This window comes from Amblyomma americanum, chromosome 1 (assembly GCF_052857255.1).
Source record: "Amblyomma americanum isolate KBUSLIRL-KWMA chromosome 1, ASM5285725v1, whole genome shotgun sequence".
Classification (NCBI taxonomy): Eukaryota; Metazoa; Arthropoda; class Arachnida; order Ixodida; family Ixodidae; genus Amblyomma; species Amblyomma americanum.
Genome location: NC_135497.1, coordinates 520,099,163 through 520,116,564, shown reverse-complemented (window position 1 = coordinate 520,116,564; position 17,402 = coordinate 520,099,163). Strand labels below are relative to the sequence as shown.

Sequence of the window (17,402 nt, the reverse complement as noted above, 5' to 3'; positions counted from 1 at the left end):
CTCTACGGTCGCGATAACGCACTGCCGGCGATTTCAACTTCTGCAGAAAGAGGAGGGGGCTGCTAGCATGCCTTGAGAATGTGCTAACCACGCTAATCATGTTCTTCCTCGTTTAATCACTGAAACGGCCTTAGATCGCGTGTGTAGCTCCCAAAAATGAATGACGTTTACACTTGTTGCGTGAATCCATCGATAGCTAGCGTAGACGTTGTCACCGTTGACATTGTCAGTTTAACCTTCTGCCGATAGATGCAGGATCCGAGAGGCCTTTTGGCGGCTCCTTCCAACTACTCACCCAATGACGCCGACAAAGGTTGCGCGGGCTACGTACACGCTGTGTTGACGTGATCGCGGGTGAGCCGTGTACTGCCCTCCCCCTGTAGCTTCGTACTTTCCTTCCACAAACCCTCACCTCATCCCTGCTAACCTTAGCTCGCTCTCTGCACAGAGAAAGAGAGGGAAAATTTTTACCCTCGCATTTCTTGGCTTTTTGTGCAAAAACTCCGCCACCATCAGAAACCCGTGGCTGGCACGCGTGGCAGAAACGCGGCACGCTAATGACGTCATCACCATTCCTGGAGCAATAGAACGCCGGCGGTCGTTGGCGTTGACAGCGTTGCTGCCGCCGCCATCGTCTGCATATAGGCCAAGCCAGGACTTGAACTATCAATAGTCGAGCCTGAAGTGCGGACGGAGAGATGTGCGCTGTGGAGTTTTCCATGTGGGACTTGTGGTTGTGTGCTTATGCGTGGCGCCAAATATGTCTCAAACGGACGCGGCAGGGTTCGTGTACAGGAATCTGGCTTCGGCTCTACACTGCGGCACGTCCATGCTCGTCGTATAGGACACTTCAATGAGGACGAACGTATAACGCACCGTTCATCGGGACGATGCGTGCCGATCTGGTCGTAAAGGTGCACTAAAGGGGAATCTGAACATGTTTTTTTACCGCGGGAACTCTGTCTACATGATCCGGGCATTCTTAGAAACTTCGAATTATTGTCCTGTGCGGCCGATTGCCAGTCCAGTGGCGGCTTGCTTGCCCTTTTATTTTGTTTTTTCGGTCTCTGTGAATAAACCGTTTCAGTCGCAGACAATATAGCCGCAAATCAGGCCCATGGAATTAAAAATACATGTGGACTGGTTTACGTATCAAGCCGCTGCGGGACTGGCTGACGCGTTGGTTTACTCCTCCTACCTACCGCGTTGAGTTAAAAAAAGGCGGAAGCCGGGACGTTTAATCCGATTTAATTAGGACAATCGGCAGCACAGGACAATAATTCGAAGTTTCTAAGAATGCCCGGAACGTGTAGATAGAGTTCCCGCGGTAAAAAGACGCGCTCAGATTTCTCTTTAGTGCACCTTTAAGGCTCGCCTCTGCAATAGATGCAATCGCCTCTTCGCGAGGCATCGGAATCGACTTGGCTTTAAAGAACATGCCACGCACAGTGCTCGAAGTAAGGTACGCATCTACATACTATTGCGATTACAAGGCCATGCGACTGTCGATCACCTTGGACGCGCAGACGTGTTCGCCGGAGCCCATAGAGACAACGACGACGAAGATACAACGGGCTTCTGGCACCCGTCGGACGACGAATACGACCCCCCCCCCCCCCTTAGTATGAGGTGGAGTTCGCTCACGAACCCCAGAGATCGCAATATGGCCCTTTTGTCGTCTTGCGTTGTCGCGACCTCATAAAAAGTAACACTACGCGCGGAAATATAACACAGCAGCACTAAACTCGGCAAAATTTCGCCGCAACGCTAAACTCAGTTACATAACTCAGCGACAAGTAATTCTATCGCACTTAGACATCACAGGAATTGCTTAGGTGCCCCCAAATTTTTTTAACCAAAAGAATTTGGAGGTGCGGGAGGGTCGGTGCCCCTAGTCCAGGGCTCCGCTGGCGGCAGCTGACTTGCTGTCTAGCTGAATAATCCAAGCTTGCTGGCCCAGTTTGTCACTGGTAAGGGCCTCCTCCCACTGCTCATGTGTCGGGTATTGCACTGTTAAGGTTTGGCCTGGTTTGTCCTGGTATTCGAAAAAGGTATGGTAGAGTGTGGGGCTTGCTCCGCACTAAGGAGAGTAACCTGGGCATTTTTTAAAATTTATCTAGCTGAATGCAGCTGTTGTTGCAAAAGGATGCGCTGACACCTAGTTTTTGTGGGCATAGGTTGCGTGTTCGCTGTATTAGGGGGCGTCTCAACAACATCTTGTGAACCATGTGCTCCCCCTCTCTTACCCCGCTTAGAAAACTGGAAATGGCCTAGCCACCCTCTTTTTCCGCATGTCCGTGACACCGCTGCGCCGCGCGCCGCGATTTCCTCTGCAACCACGGATGCCGTCCCAACAAATACAAAACCTCCCAGAAATATCCCATCAGGACATTTGGAATGTCTCCAGGAGGTTCTAATTTTTTCCGAAGACGTCTAAAAAACGTCCCCATAACTAGCCGTATCCAAAAAGTTGTGCGTCCCAGGGACAGCCCCAAAAGGTTAATGCGAGATTTCTCGGCTCTGGCTCAATAAAATTATTTCTTCTTTTTCATGCAGACTTCAGGCATTTAAGCGCACATATGTGCCAAATTTCAGGCACATGCTTACGTTACAGTTGGTGTAATACATCTGTCCACTCGCGTGAATGCTTGCTGGCTAGGCCATTCAGACTTACCTGTTTACATAAAATGTGCTTTAACAAGGTGAAAATTTGGGCTGGTTGGTGCACGATCTTGTGACGGGAGCAGCGCAGCACGAGACAAAGAGAGAGGCGGGACACGACGCTGAATAACAACCAGATTTTTATTGCATGTTCGTGAATATATACATCTAGCTCGTATAACAAGGAAAAAAAAGAAGTATGAAAAACGCTTAAGCAGTACACGTGGTGAAATATTAAGACATCGCGCGCAGATAATTTCTCTGTCACTATTGAAGGTATGCAGACGCATATGTCGCTCTTTGGTCGGATGTTGAAGGCTTCTTCAATCTCCCTGGTCCGTTGATCAAAATACAACGGGATGACCATTATGTTGATAAGCTGCGGAGCGCATTCGTGCTCTTGGCAATGTTTTGCTAATTCACTGCTGATGGCGCCCTTTATGGATCTTTTGTGCTCTCGAAGCCGTTTTTTCAAACAGCGCCCTGTTTGACCAATGTTTGTGCATCCGCATGACAGAGGTATTTCATAAACCCCGCTTTTCACACATTTCACATGATTTTTAAGGTGTTTTTCTAGCATTGATTTTTTCTTTGGTCGCTGTTGACTTTGGTGCACAGGATCCTTAAATTGTTGGGTGCTGACATGAGCACTTTTACACCAGCTCTTGCTCTTACTCTTTTGAGACTGTGGGAAATGCCATTAATGCCAGGAATGACCGCGTACGGCTTCCTTTATTGTGATGTGATTGTGACATATTGTCTGCCTCTAGGTGCTTGCAGGATCCCTTCTGCGACACTGGATAGCAGTCTCGTCGGGCAACCTGCTGCTTTCAGCCGACGGTTCTGGGTGTCAAAACTGCCTTGATCTTCATGATGACAGGATCTCGTCAATGCGGCTCTCATTGTTGTTTTTTTTCTACCCCAGCTTGATGATATTGGAGTGCGCAGATGTGTAGGGGAGCAGTCCCTTCTAGCTTCGTGGTCCGTACCGCCAGCATATGTCAGCGCCTAGAAAGGCTAGCGTCAAGTCAAGAAATCGCATAACGTTGTTTTCTGGGAGTTTACTTGTTATTTCTAGTCCTAGTTCTTCTAGTCCTTCTAGTCTTTAGAATGAGAGCCGCATTGACGAGATTCTGTCATCATGAAGTTCGAGGAAGTTTTGACGCCCGGAACAGTCGGCTGAAAGCAGCATTTTACCCGACGAGACTGCTATCCAGTGTCGCAGAAGGGATCCTGCAAGCACCTAGAGGCAGACAATATGTCACAATCACATCACAATAAAGGAAGCCGTACGCGGTCATTCCTGGCATTAATGGCATTTCCCACAGTCTCAAAAGGGTAAGAGCAAGAGCTGGTGTAAAGGTACTCATGTCAGCACCCACCAAATTATGAAGCCTTTGCGCCAAAGTCAACAGCGAGCAAAGAAAATTCAATGCAAGAAGAAGCACCGAAAAAACAACGTGAAATGTGTGAAAAGCTGGGTTTAGGAAATACCTCTGTCATGCGGACGCACCTACATTGGTCAATCAGAGCACTGTTGGAATGAATGGCTTCGAGAGCAAAAAATATCCCTAAAGGGCACCATGAGCAGTGAATTAGCAAAACATTGCAAAGAGCAAGAATGCGCTCCGCAGCTTATCAACACAATGGTCATCCCGTCGTATTTTAATCAACGGACCAGGGAAATTGAAGAAGCCTTCAACATCGGGCAAAAGAGCGACGTATATGTGTCAGCATACTTTCGATAGCGTTTCGTGACAGCGAAATTTATTATCTGCGTGCATTGTCATAATCTTTCCCCATGTGTACATCTTATGCGTTTGTCATGCTTCTGTCCTTTCCTTATTGCACGAGTGAGATGTATTTATTCGATCGAACGTAGATTAAAAATCTGGTCGTTAGTCAGCATTGAATCCCGCCTCTCTGTTCTTTCTTTCGTGCTGCGCTGCTCCCGCCACAACAACATGAAATGTTCTGGAATTTTACACAAAAAGGAAATATTAATTCAAAAAGTCGCCCGATCCCGCCCATATAACAGGATATAGCAGCGCAATACAGATATAATTTCAGTTTATTAGATGTGCTCTTGGCATTTAAATGAATACAAACAGGAGGCGCATATGCATGCACCATTTAATACACAATATACGGAGCACTACGACTCCAGCAAATAATAAGGGCCAAAATTTTCTCTAGCTCTGAGAAATCTAAAAAAGTTAGCAATAAAAACATAATGCAGGCTGAAAGTTGATGCACCTTAAGCAAACATTCTAAAGGGTACAAAAGCATATATGGACACGCAAAAGCAAACGCATGTAAAGAGCAACCCGGGTGCCAAAAGAAAAGACGACATGGGCGTACAATACAGATACGCTGTTTCAGGTTACGGAGATTCTGCAGGGTGTAACCTCCCTCTCGCTTTGCCTCTCTCACGAGCCTCGGAGTAATCTTGAGCGTGTTATGAAAACAGGAAAAAAAATTAATTCTACGAGGCGAAAATAAAAAAAAAACGATCATAAACCACATACCTTGACGACGTTGCCAACAAAAACCTGGGGATGAAATAAAATGTTGCAACTATATATATGAGTTCAACGCAGCTTTCTGTCCTGCGCCTTCTCACGGCACAGCGAACGCTCAAACATACGCGTTACATCCTCGTTACACCCCCGTTTTATTTTGTGACTAAGTGTGGAGATAAGACTGCTTGGAGCCGGATGGAAAGGGGGACGTCTTGAGGTAGGAACCCTAGTGCGCCGCACCCATGCTACAGCAGACCACGTGTGCGGCACATTACGGCGTGGGAGGCGAGATCAAGGTGATCAAGGCACATGTAATCCGGTGGGGGTGCGTTGGGAGTCAGCGACGCGAACTCAACACAAACTATACCGCTGCGACAGGACGGCAATGTAGGTAGAGCAGCTTAATCCATGGGCACTCGCAGCAAGAGTCTGGTGGGCTTCCGAAGATCTCTCCCGCCTATGACCGCAGTGGACGGCCACGCTGCCACCAACAACACGCCACAGTCGTCGGAGGCGCTGAGGGATGCAGAGTGCGCGCTAGGAGTCGCCCATTGCCTTGAAATCCGCTGCCGCGAACGACGCCTGTAAGAGCGCCATTATGGTGTAGGGCCGTGAAGCTGTGCAAAAGACTTGCGATGTGCCGCGCGCCGCTGCACCAGTTCCAAAAGGAATTATGTGGGCATGCCGAGGTGCGCAGGAAAGCTGCCATGAATCCGCAGCTACGACAGCCCAGTGATGAGAGCAAGAGCTGCTGCGCGCTGGGGCTTGCGCGCGAGCGGCTAGGGGCTGCGCGAATACGTGTGCGCAAGATGGCTTCCGTCCAGCGAGGAAGCCGGGCGAGCGACGGGAGGCCCATTACTGCGCCTCAGCTAGACAGAGGCGCAACGAGGATTGCTGGTAGTTGGAGATGCCTGCAGGGACCGCCGCACCGTGCTGAAGTTGGAAGCACTATTGAAGACGGGCACGTTAGTGACTGCCGCTCCCGTCGATGCGATGAAAAGGCAGACCGCTGTCGCCTGCCTGCAGCATGGGGCCGACGGCCCACGAGAGAGATGCGGGGTGAACTGCGCTTCCTTCGGCTTTTCGAACCAAACTGTTTGATCTCTCAAAACGGCGAGTGCAAGCGCAAAACCTTCTCTCCCCGTAGCTTTTGGCGCGAGGAAGAGAGAAAAAGGAGCGAGGAGTCAATTTGTATTTTTTGTTTAAAAGCATTGGTCCAAAAAACGTTCTCCCAGATTCCTTTCTGGGACCAAAATGCTATTTGTTTTTGTTTCTGCTTAACACCCTCGAAAAGACATTTCTAGGACATTAGTGGGTGCACTTCCCTTTTGCTTGTGTTTCTATGTCCTGCCTCTACGGCCTGGAAATGTTCGATAAATGTTGTACTGAGGCAGGGACATTCCATCCTTTCTGGGCGCTCCTGGGGTGGTACGTTGTTTGCTGGGGTGCGTGTAGTCTTCGCTCGCAACATTGAGGTGCGGGCGATAACATCAGTTATTCATAGCAGAGAATTGCCTTGGTGCTGTGCACCTGAACGTATCTGACGAAGGCAGCGTGGACGCTGCCGCCTTCCTTTATCGCACATTCTTTGCCTAAAGTATGCGGGCCACCGGGCCACGCGTGGTGGGGCTTTGGCTTCACGACTGGAGCTCCCGTGCACTGGAACAGTGACGGCAGTAGTTCCCTGCATTTGCGAGAGAATTGGAGCACTGGCGATGTGAAACTGGCCCACTGCGTAGCAAATAAGCAAGCCAGCAATCCTCTGCATTTTCTCACTACGGCTGTACTGGCGGCGGCGTGAGAAAGGGAACCCACGATGAGCATTGAGCTGATGATAATCCCTCAAGTGGGAGCGACAGGCACACTTTTTCTTTTTGTGTACATATATTCCCTCTCTGGATGAATATCGGCCATGAGGTACTACTCAACTTCTTTGCAAAAATTGTTCTTCAGTGCAAACTGACTGTTCCGTTTCTTGTTTGCCGCTACCTGTACGCCAGTGAACAGCCCCCCGTAACCAGCTTTGCTGAAATGGCACGCGGGCTGCTGCGCCAGCCTATGCCGCATGCTTAATTAAGCCTTTAACGCTCACAATTTTGAAGGAGCCGAAGGAAAACAACCCTAATTGCCTCATAAGGGGGCCAGTGTGGCCACGTTGGAATACTGAGTTCGAAAATTTGCTAGCGCCCATGGAAGTCGAAAAAGAGGTATGTAGCCAATTCGCGATAATTTGCATTTGTAATACCAATCGTTGAGCAAGTTGGTATTGCATTTTGAAATCAGCAGCGCAAACATATCAAGCTAGATGAAAGAAACGAACTTGGGGTTGACTTGGGGAAATAAGTGCGTTCTTTCCACTCAATCTCTGCTGACACGGTTCAAAGCCGCCCGGACCCCACCCCGTGATCGCGTACGCTACCGAGCGCACGCCAATCAGGGCGGGCCTTGCTCTGAAGGAACAAAGGAACCACACGTTGGCTGACACAAACAGGCATTTATTGCTGTAGCAACAATAACGCCAGCTAGCAAGATGGTACGCTAATGAATCAAGGTCGTCCGACTCACCAGCAAGGTTCCGAGCGAATTTTCGCCCGCGCTAGGGCAAGGGATACTCCGCGGCCTGGACAGGACGAGAATACGGGAGCGGGTCTCCCCGTCACTTCCTCGCTCCGCCTGCGAAGAGCAGAGCCGCGAGCGACATGTCCGCTCGCGCCGACGATCCCCGCCCAAGAGCCCCATGCCCCCTCTCCCGCGCGCGGGCTTCAGCAGTCTCCCGCGCAGCGACGCTGGCGCCCTCTCTTGCCAGTTAATGTAACTGACAAGGGAATGCGTTGCTCCTCGAGGTGAGACTGCTGCTGCACGGTGCCTCGCGGGAAAGCAAACACGGGGGGCTGCAGGGCAGGTCCCCACAACCTCCAGCATTGATTCCTAACCGAGGACGTATATACTGACGGAAAGCAGTGCCTGCAGCCGAAAGAAGCATGCAGATAACAGTAACAAAACAAAAGATATCAGCCAGGTGTTTCTAAATATCACAGCTCTTTTTTAATGCAGGAGAATTCACGGAACGCACGTGTGTTTACTCTTGCAGATATGGTAGGCTTCCGAAGCTTGCCGAACAAACTGATCAGTATGCCTAAACAATACAGCCATGTTATCACACAGGGGGTTGCACCAAGGTCAATCTTTACTGTGCCTGGCGAGATGGTTCCCGAACAAACCGATCAGTATGCCTAAACAATGCAGTCGTGTCATCAAAGAGAGGGGGTCGTACCAAGGTCAATCTTTACAGTGCCTGGCGAGATGGGAAAATGGCGTTCTTTCCAAAGACAGGCTGTCCTCCTGCAAGCGCGAATTTATGCATCGGCCAGTTTGTCCAGTAAACATCTGGCCGCACAACAACGGATTTCTGTACACAACCGCGTTTTCGCATGCGACGTACCGTGTGGCGTGCCTCACTGAATACTCCCCCAGTGTTTCACGCACACTTTTGGCACGCTTTTCTGCGCTGTGGTGAAAAAACGCTCCAAAGATTTGCGTGATTGAGCAGGGGAGTGTTCGGGGAGGCACGCCACACGGTGCGTCGCATGTGAAAAGGCGGTTGTCTATAGAATTCCTTTGTCGTGCGGGCAGACACATACTGGACAAACTGGCCGATTGAATTTGCGCTCGCCGGAGACAGCCTGTTTTTGGAAAAAGCGCAGCAGCAGCAGCAGCAGCAGCAGCAGCAGCAGCAGCAGCAGCAGCAGCAGCAGCAGCAGCAGCAGCAGCAGCAGCAGCAGCAGCAGCAGCAGCAGCAGCAGCAGCAGCAGCAGCAGCAGCAGCAGCAGCAGCAGCAGCAGCAGCAGCAGCAGCAGCAGCAGCAGCAGCAGCAGCAGCAGCAGCAGCAGCAGCAGCAGCAGCAGCAGCAGCAGCAGCAGCAGCAGCAGCAGCAGCAGCAGCAGCAGCAGCAGCAGCAGCAGCAGCAGCAGCAGCAGCAGCAGCAGCAGCAGCAGCAGCAGCAGCAGCAGCAGCAGCAGCAGCAGCAGCAGCAGCAGCAGCAGCAGCAGCAGCAGCAGCAGCAGCAGCAGCAGCAGCAGCAGCAGCAGCAGCAGCAGCAGCAGCAGCAGCAGCAGCAGCAGCAGCAGCAGCAGCAGCAGCAGCAGCAGCAGCAGCAGCAGCAGCAGCAGCAGCAGCAGCAGCAGCAGCAGCAGCAGCAGCAGCAGCAGCAGCAGCAGCAGCAGCAGCAGCAGCAGCAGCAGCAGCAGCAGCAGCAGCAGCAGCAGCAGCAGCAGCAGCAGCAGCAGCAGCAGCAGCAGCAGCAGCAGCAGCAGCAGCAGCAGCAGCAGCAGCAGCAGCAGCAGCAGCAGCAGCAGCAGCAGCAGCAGCAGCAGCAGCAGCAGCAGCAGCAGCAGCAGCAGCAGCAGCAGCAGCAGCAGCAGCAGCAGCAGCAGCAGCAGCAGCAGCAGCAGCAGCAGCAGCAGCAGCAGCAGCAGCAGCAGCAGCAGCAGCAGCAGCAGCAGCAGCAGCAGCAGCAGCAGCAGCAGCAGCAGCAGCAGCAGCAGCAGCAGCAGCAGCAGCAGCAGCAGCAGCAGCAGCAGCAGCAGCAGCAGCAGCAGCAGCAGCAGCAGCAGCAGCAGCAGCAGCAGCAGCAGCAGCAGCAGCAGCAGCAGCAGCAGCAGCAGCAGCAGCAGCAGCAGCAGCAGCAGCAGCAGCAGCAGCAGCAGCAGCAGCAGCAGCAGCAGCAGCAGCAGCAGCAGCAGCAGCAGCAGCAGCAGCAGCAGCAGCAGCAGCAGCAGCAGCAGCAGCAGCAGCAGCAGCAGCAGCAGCAGCAGCAGCAGCAGCAGCAGCAGCAGCAGCAGCAGCAGCAGCAGCAGCAGCAGCAGCAGCAGCAGCAGCAGCAGCAGCAGCAGCAGCAGCAGCAGCAGCAGCAGCAGCAGCAGCAGCAGCAGCAGCAGCAGCAGCAGCAGCAGCAGCAGCAGCAGCAGCAGCAGCAGCAGCAGCAGCAGCAGCAGCAGCAGCAGCAGCAGCAGCAGCAGCAGCAGCAGCAGCAGCAGCAGCAGCAGCAGCAGCAGCAGCAGCAGCAGCAGCAGCAGCAGCAGCAGCAGCAGCAGCAGCAGCAGCAGCAGCAGCAGCAGCAGCAGCAGCAGCAGCAGCAGCAGCAGCAGCAGCAGCAGCAGCAGCAGCAGCAGCAGCAGCAGCAGCAGCAGCAGCAGCAGCAGCAGCAGCAGCAGCAGCAGCAGCAGCAGCAGCAGCAGCAGCAGCAGCAGCAGCAGCAGCAGCAGCAGCAGCAGCAGCAGCAGCAGCAGCAGCAGCAGCAGCAGCAGCAGCAGCAGCAGCAGCAGCAGCAGCAGCAGCAGCAGCAGCAGCAGCAGCAGCAGCAGCAGCAGCAGCAGCAGCAGCAGCAGCAGCAGCAGCAGCAGCAGCAGCAGCAGCAGCAGCAGCAGCAGCAGCAGCAGCAGCAGCAGCAGCAGCAGCAGCAGCAGCAGCAGCAGCAGCAGCAGCAGCAGCAGCAGCAGCAGCAGCAGCAGCAGCAGCAGCAGCAGCAGCAGCAGCAGCAGCAGCAGCAGCAGCAGCAGCAGCAGCAGCAGCAGCAGCAGCAGCAGCAGCAGCAGCAGCAGCAGCAGCAGCAGCAGCAGCAGCAGCAGCAGCAGCAGCAGCAGCAGCAGCAGCAGCAGCAGCAGCAGCAGCAGCAGCAGCAGCAGCAGCAGCAGCAGCAGCAGCAGCAGCAGCAGCAGCAGCAGCAGCAGCAGCAGCAGCAGCAGCAGCAGCAGCAGCAGCAGCAGCAGCAGCAGCAGCAGCAGCAGCAGCAGCAGCAGCAGCAGCAGCAGCAGCAGCAGCAGCAGCAGCAGCAGCAGCAGCAGCAGCAGCAGCAGCAGCAGCAGCAGCAGCAGCAGCAGCAGCAGCAGCAGCAGCAGCAGCAGCAGCAGCAGCAGCAGCAGCAGCAGCAGCAGCAGCAGCAGCAGCAGCAGCAGCAGCAGCAGCAGCAGCAGCAGCAGCAGCAGCAGCAGCAGCAGCAGCAGCAGCAGCAGCAGCAGCAGCAGCAGCAGCAGCAGCAGCAGCAGCAGCAGCAGCAGCAGCAGCAGCAGCAGCAGCAGCAGCAGCAGCAGCAGCAGCAGCAGCAGCAGCAGCAGCAGCAGCAGCAGCAGCAGCAGCAGCAGCAGCAGCAGCAGCAGCAGCAGCAGCAGCAGCAGCAGCAGCAGCAGCAGCAGCAGCAGCAGCAGCAGCAGCAGCAGCAGCAGCAGCAGCAGCAGCAGCAGCAGCAGCAGCAGCAGCAGCAGCAGCAGCAGCAGCAGCAGCAGCAGCAGCAGCAGCAGCAGCAGCAGCAGCAGCAGCAGCAGCAGCAGCAGCAGCAGCAGCAGCAGCAGCAGCAGCAGCAGCAGCAGCAGCAGCAGCAGCAGCAGCAGCAGCAGCAGCAGCAGCAGCAGCAGCAGCAGCAGCAGCAGCAGCAGCAGCAGCAGCAGCAGCAGCAGCAGCAGCAGCAGCAGCAGCAGCAGCAGCAGCAGCAGCAGCAGCAGCAGCAGCAGCAGCAGCAGCAGCAGCAGCAGCAGCAGCAGCAGCAGCAGCAGCAGCAGCAGCAGCAGCAGCAGCAGCAGCAGCAGCAGCAGCAGCAGCAGCAGCAGCAGCAGCAGCAGCAGCAGCAGCAGCAGCAGCAGCAGCAGCAGCAGCAGCAGCAGCAGCAGCAGCAGCAGCAGCAGCAGCAGCAGCAGCAGCAGCAGCAGCAGCAGCAGCAGCAGCAGCAGCAGCAGCAGCAGCAGCAGCAGCAGCAGCAGCAGCAGCAGCAGCAGCAGCAGCAGCAGCAGCAGCAGCAGCAGCAGCAGCAGCAGCAGCAGCAGCAGCAGCAGCAGCAGCAGCAGCAGCAGCAGCAGCAGCAGCAGCAGCAGCAGCAGCAGCAGCAGCAGCAGCAGCAGCAGCAGCAGCAGCAGCAGCAGCAGCAGCAGCAGCAGCAGCAGCAGCAGCAGCAGCAGCAGCAGCAGCAGCAGCAGCAGCAGCAGCAGCAGCAGCAGCAGCAGCAGCAGCAGCAGCAGCAGCAGCAGCAGCAGCAGCAGCAGCAGCAGCAGCAGCAGCAGCAGCAGCAGCAGCAGCAGCAGCAGCAGCAGCAGCAGCAGCAGCAGCAGCAGCAGCAGCAGCAGCAGCAGCAGCAGCAGCAGCAGCAGCAGCAGCAGCAGCAGCAGCAGCAGCAGCAGCAGCAGCAGCAGCAGCAGCAGCAGCAGCAGCAGCAGCAGCAGCAGCAGCAGCAGCAGCAGCAGCAGCAGCAGCAGCAGCAGCAGCAGCAGCAGCAGCAGCAGCAGCAGCAGCAGCAGCAGCAGCAGCAGCAGCAGCAGCAGCAGCAGCAGCAGCAGCAGCAGCAGCAGCAGCAGCAGCAGCAGCAGCAGCAGCAGCAGCAGCAGCAGCAGCAGCAGCAGCAGCAGCAGCAGCAGCAGCAGCAGCAGCAGCAGCAGCAGCAGCAGCAGCAGCAGCAGCAGCAGCAGCAGCAGCAGCAGCAGCAGCAGCAGCAGCAGCAGCAGCAGCAGCAGCAGCAGCAGCAGCAGCAGCAGCAGCAGCAGCAGCAGCAGCAGCAGCAGCAGCAGCAGCAGCAGCAGCAGCAGCAGCAGCAGCAGCAGCAGCAGCAGCAGCAGCAGCAGCAGCAGCAGCAGCAGCAGCAGCAGCAGCAGCAGCAGCAGCAGCAGCAGCAGCAGCAGCAGCAGCAGCAGCAGGGTGTCAGTGGGCATGCGCTGAATAACGCCTCTCGGCGCATGCACTGAGCAGCTCCAGTGTCCCCAGTCTAAAACTCCCTATTGTCTCCGTAGATCCTGCGCGGCTTAGGGTAGAAGAGAGTTCGAGCAAGGTGCTCTTGCAAACTAGAACTTCACTCTGGGAGGGAGGGGGAAGCCTCACTCTTCTGATCAACGTTTCGACAAAAGGAATTGCCTTGGTCTGGGTCATTCGGGTTATTTATTAGAACCCGTCCATGCCATGAAGAAAGGCCAGAGTAGGAGGAGGCAAAAAGGTGCTGTCTGTGGGACTTTTTGCTTTGACTAGGGAATTCAGGCTTCCCACCTCCTACCCCAGGTTGAAGCTTTTTCCATGTGCACCAGTTGTCACGACATCTTTTGACAAGACGCGCATCCTATACTATTCCGGACCAGTGACAGCAGGTGGTACACGTATTTTGTGCAGAGAAAGGCGGTGGTCACCCTGCCGAAGGACCTTCAGTGTATTGTTTTGCAAAAGTCAAATGTGACATGGGTGCACAGTGCCGTAAATTCGCGACGAATATAAAATAATAAGTTATATACCAAAACGAAGTTTTTCAGCCTCTCGTTTCCACACAGGCAATCTTCAAGGACCGAGGGAGAGTTAGCAATTTTTTTGTGTCGAATTTCTTCCAGCAAGAGTTTTCGAAAAATGACAGATGAGGAGTCGCTGACAGCAGGCCGGACGGCGCCCACACATTTGCGCCTCCTTTTAATGCGCTGTAAGACTAGAACCCCCACTCGTCGATTTCGCCGATGTTTATCTGTCCGGTCCTTCTGAGACCTTTAAGAGCTGAGTGGCAGGTAGACCACCTATGTCACCTGAGCTTGTAACGTCATTTCAACCTGTCCACCGGATTGTGAGGAAACTGCCCACCGTAGCAGGTGGCAGTGCAACTGATCATTGGCCTCGAGAGGTTGTTCAGCAAGAGCAACCTTTTTCGCGCAAGCCGCGGTGGCAGCACCTACCATCGAAGGGCGGTGGCGCATCGCTTGACCGCTGCACCACTGCGCCAGGAATGGTATGACTCACAGTGATCTATGAATGTAAAGTAGAGAATGATCAATTTTCATACATGTGCACTCACCCATTAAGGCTATCGCTTCATACCCTGAAGGCAGAGCTTAAGTGTCCCCTACAGTTTTATTTAGCTAGCAACAAGGCCCCCACTCACCGATTTTGTCGATATTTGTCAGCCTCCTGCTTGAGCTTGGGAACCAAGCCTCGACACCTGAAACCGGAATGAAAACCGAAGTTCTACTGCACCTAATTCACATTTGGCCTAACCACGCTAAATCGTCCGTCATTTTTTTTCACGCAGCTTGCTCACAGTGGCGCCAAAAGTTTTGGTCAGGAAGCACTGGCTGCTGGGAGCAGTGCGTGCAATGTGTATGTCTCGAATTCGCGATAAGTGTTAAAGGGTTAAGAAACAGCAAAACTGGCACCCTGCATTTTCAGTGCGGCCCGCTAGCCACAGGCTGCGGTGAAGTGGCGACCGGCCGCGAATAGATGCCGTAAAGAGCTGCATGCTATTATCTGTGCCTGAAGAAAACTGAAAAATGAAGTTCGTGATGCATTAAGTGCACGTGACAACATTGTTACCGTTGTGTGAAATCTTGTTTATTTTTGAGTTTCACACCAAGCTGGCGTACGTTTGCATAAACTTTTAAAGTGAAAATTACTACTACGTATTACTTTTTTCTCATTATAAGTGCAGGCATATTGTAGTGGACTGTTGCGCTTTATTTCGTCGCTAACCACTACGTCACTGAGCGGTGGCAAAGACAGTATTCGCAGCAATTTTATTGGATCGATGTCCGCCCTGAGCAACCGTCTCCGCTCGCAAAGGTGGCCGCCGGTCGCCTTACTAACTGAGCTGTGTCTCGTCGGTCGCAGTTCGTGCAGCGACCCGCTGTGGGCCGGCGGCCATCCGACGCACATGAGCGCACAGCTTCTGCAGCAGAACCTGGACGGCACCCAGGTGGTGGAGCTACGGCGGCCGCCCGGCCGCTCCTTCGGCTTCTTCCTGGCACGGGGAAGGGTGCACGCACACCACGGGGTCTTCGTGTCCCGCATGCCGGACTCCCGTACGCAGCAGGTGAGCGGATCAAGTGTCTTCAGCTCTTACAGTGTGGTGCTCAGGCCACGTGCCTCCCTTTTCAGCCTTAAAGTGGGAATCGTGGCACCATGAGGTGCTTCTAGGTAACCTTTCTGTGTTCACCTTCTCAAGCGCCGAAGCTAAGGTGGCTAGCTTTTTTAATGCCGTAAATTGTTTTATTTTAGTATTTTACTGTTCTCTTGAGTATTTTGTACTGATTGCTCTTGCATATGTTTTTGTTTACTAAATTCACCTTTATTAAATAAAAGCATCAGAACCTGTTACTAATCACAGTTCTACTTGTTTCTGTTTGCGTGTACTTTTCCTTTGCTCAAAGCTTTAATACCAACAATCCAGAGGTGGTGCATTGTTCATTAGCTCATTGCGTCATTTTGAGCTAGCCCAGACATGGACTGGCGGGCCACATCACCATGACTCGGGCCGGCCTGTCTACCTTGTTGTGTAAAAAGCACAGAATTCTTCACTCTGCTGGGGAATCATTGTAATTGATGAATGGTGCCGCTAGGACGTGTGTTATCCTTCTGTGTTTACCTCATATGTCATTAATGAAGCACTCGAAGAACACTCATTTGCGTGCTAATTTTAGTTATTCTTCCTTATTTTTTGTATTTTCATTGTAACGTCTTTATTCCAGCTTCAACCAAAGAGGCTACAGTACACGGCCGCAAACATTACGCTAGTGCTTAGAGCTGTTTGGATGAAATCGATGACCATGCTCCATGTTTTGCTCTTCAAAAGTTTCCGGCGCTGGACAGGAGGCTAGCTCTTCATTCTTGCTTTTCCTTTTGCACTGAAACAACATCAGTATGACGCCATCGCGTCGTCGTTTCTTTGCCTCTTGTCACCTTCTGAGCCTCATATGACGCATTGTCCAAGCATTGCGGAATGCTGTCGCTCGTTCCGCCCCTCCCCTTACCTTTAAGTCCCATGTAGCCAGATTTTGTCCTGGCCAAACCATTTTCTGGGAAGTGCACTGGCCCCCGCCGTGCTAGGTGCTATTTTCTTAGTGATTTTAGGTACCCACCTTCTCGCACCTGTATTCCCCTCGCGCCCAGCTACACGCAGCCCGATCAACCACCCTCTCTGGATTTCGCTCTAGCCACTTTTGTGCTGCTCTCACCTTTGCTACAACAAAGGCACCAAAAATAGAATTACTTGAGCCTGGCGTTGTGGGTCGAGTTCGGGGGTCGAGCTGAGAAAGGTCAACTCAATTCGATGAATGTGTACATGAAGTCGATGCTAGCGAGTCGACTCTCGCGGCGCGCCCTGCCAGGTGCGATCATCGCACGAGTAGTAAACCGTCGCCTGCTTCTGTTCTCCCCCGCAGAAAATTCTTTCCCCTAGCGTGAAAGAGGATTAAGTGTAATTTGCGAAGGGGGCTGCGCATCAACCCACCCATTGCAGTCGGCCAGACTCGACGGCCGCTTAGCTCCGCACACTTGCTGTGGCGTAGCGCAGTGCGCCTCCAATCCGCATCCTCGACTCGACGTGCATAACGGCGAACGCTCGCGCTGACGCCGTTCGTACTGTGTGCTAGCGAAAATCTTCATCTGCTTCGCTATGGAAGCTGCCACGTGATTCACTATCCAGTCCTTCAAGATTTTATTCGTGAGTACCAACTGTTCTTTTATTTTAAATGTGTTTGAAAGTTAGTATAGCTTTGCGAGTAATTGCTGCTTTGACTACTGGTTCCCTCTGGCAGGAAAACAGAAAGCGACAAAGTGCTGGGACGAGTTCTGTGTACCAACTTGCATTGCAAAATGTCTAGCTTGACGTTGTGCGCAAAGGACTGCAGCCAGATTGGTGAAAACTTTATTTTTCGTCTTTTTTTAAAAGGATTGGCCAAAAGTTGACTACCTTTCAATCTTTGGGGTGGGGTGTCATTGTGGCCCGACATATGTTGCGTTTATGAAGACGTTGTTTGTCTATAATTTGTGCAAAATGGCAATCAGAAATGCTTATTTTCCCACTGCACCAGGCCAGTTGAAATATGTGTAACAGTTTCATACTGTTTCTGTGTGATTGTCCACTTGCAGGTGTGCCAGAAAATACTGAATTCCTGGTTTGAGCTGGTTTTGCCTAAGTTGACTGCGATTTAAAAGCTATGGACTGTGAGAGGAGTGCATTCGTGTGATTTTGAAGTAAGAGTTCCGTGTCCTATGTTACATGCACGCGAAGCAACGTAGATAAACTGTTGACTTTTTTTTCAATACAAAAGTGCCCTCAGTCCCCTGTGTTCAACGCATTTCGAAAAACTGTGGAAGCAGTCTTTGAGTGCAATCATTTATCCATACAGATAAAAATTTTGTTTAAAATAATCAGCATACAAGGGAATGGAAACAGGTGCTCCTAGTGTTTGTTTAAAGTAGTTGTTTTGACGTCCA

The 17,402-nt window shown here is 53.2% G+C and overlaps 2 protein-coding genes across 2 annotated transcripts in view; both read left to right on the top strand.

Moving 5' to 3' along the window:
* LOC144128638 (uncharacterized) overlaps positions 1-17,402 on the top strand; it is a 111,472-nt gene that overhangs the window by 77,623 nt on the left and 16,447 nt on the right. The window contains exon 9 of the mRNA XM_077662187.1: positions 14,796-14,997. Coding sequence (XP_077518313.1) covers positions 14,796-14,997 — 202 coding nt within the window. The remainder of the gene's footprint in view (positions 1-14,795; positions 14,998-17,402) is intronic.
* On the top strand, positions 9,321-13,219 carry LOC144097228 (uncharacterized; the record flags this gene model as incomplete). Its single annotated transcript, XM_077630240.1, has 8 exons — positions 9,321-9,386; positions 9,951-10,010; positions 10,416-10,481; positions 11,046-11,105; positions 11,511-11,576; positions 12,141-12,200; positions 12,606-12,696; positions 13,185-13,219. Coding segments are annotated over 8 exons (504 nt in total), but the record flags the coding sequence as incomplete, so codon positions are not given.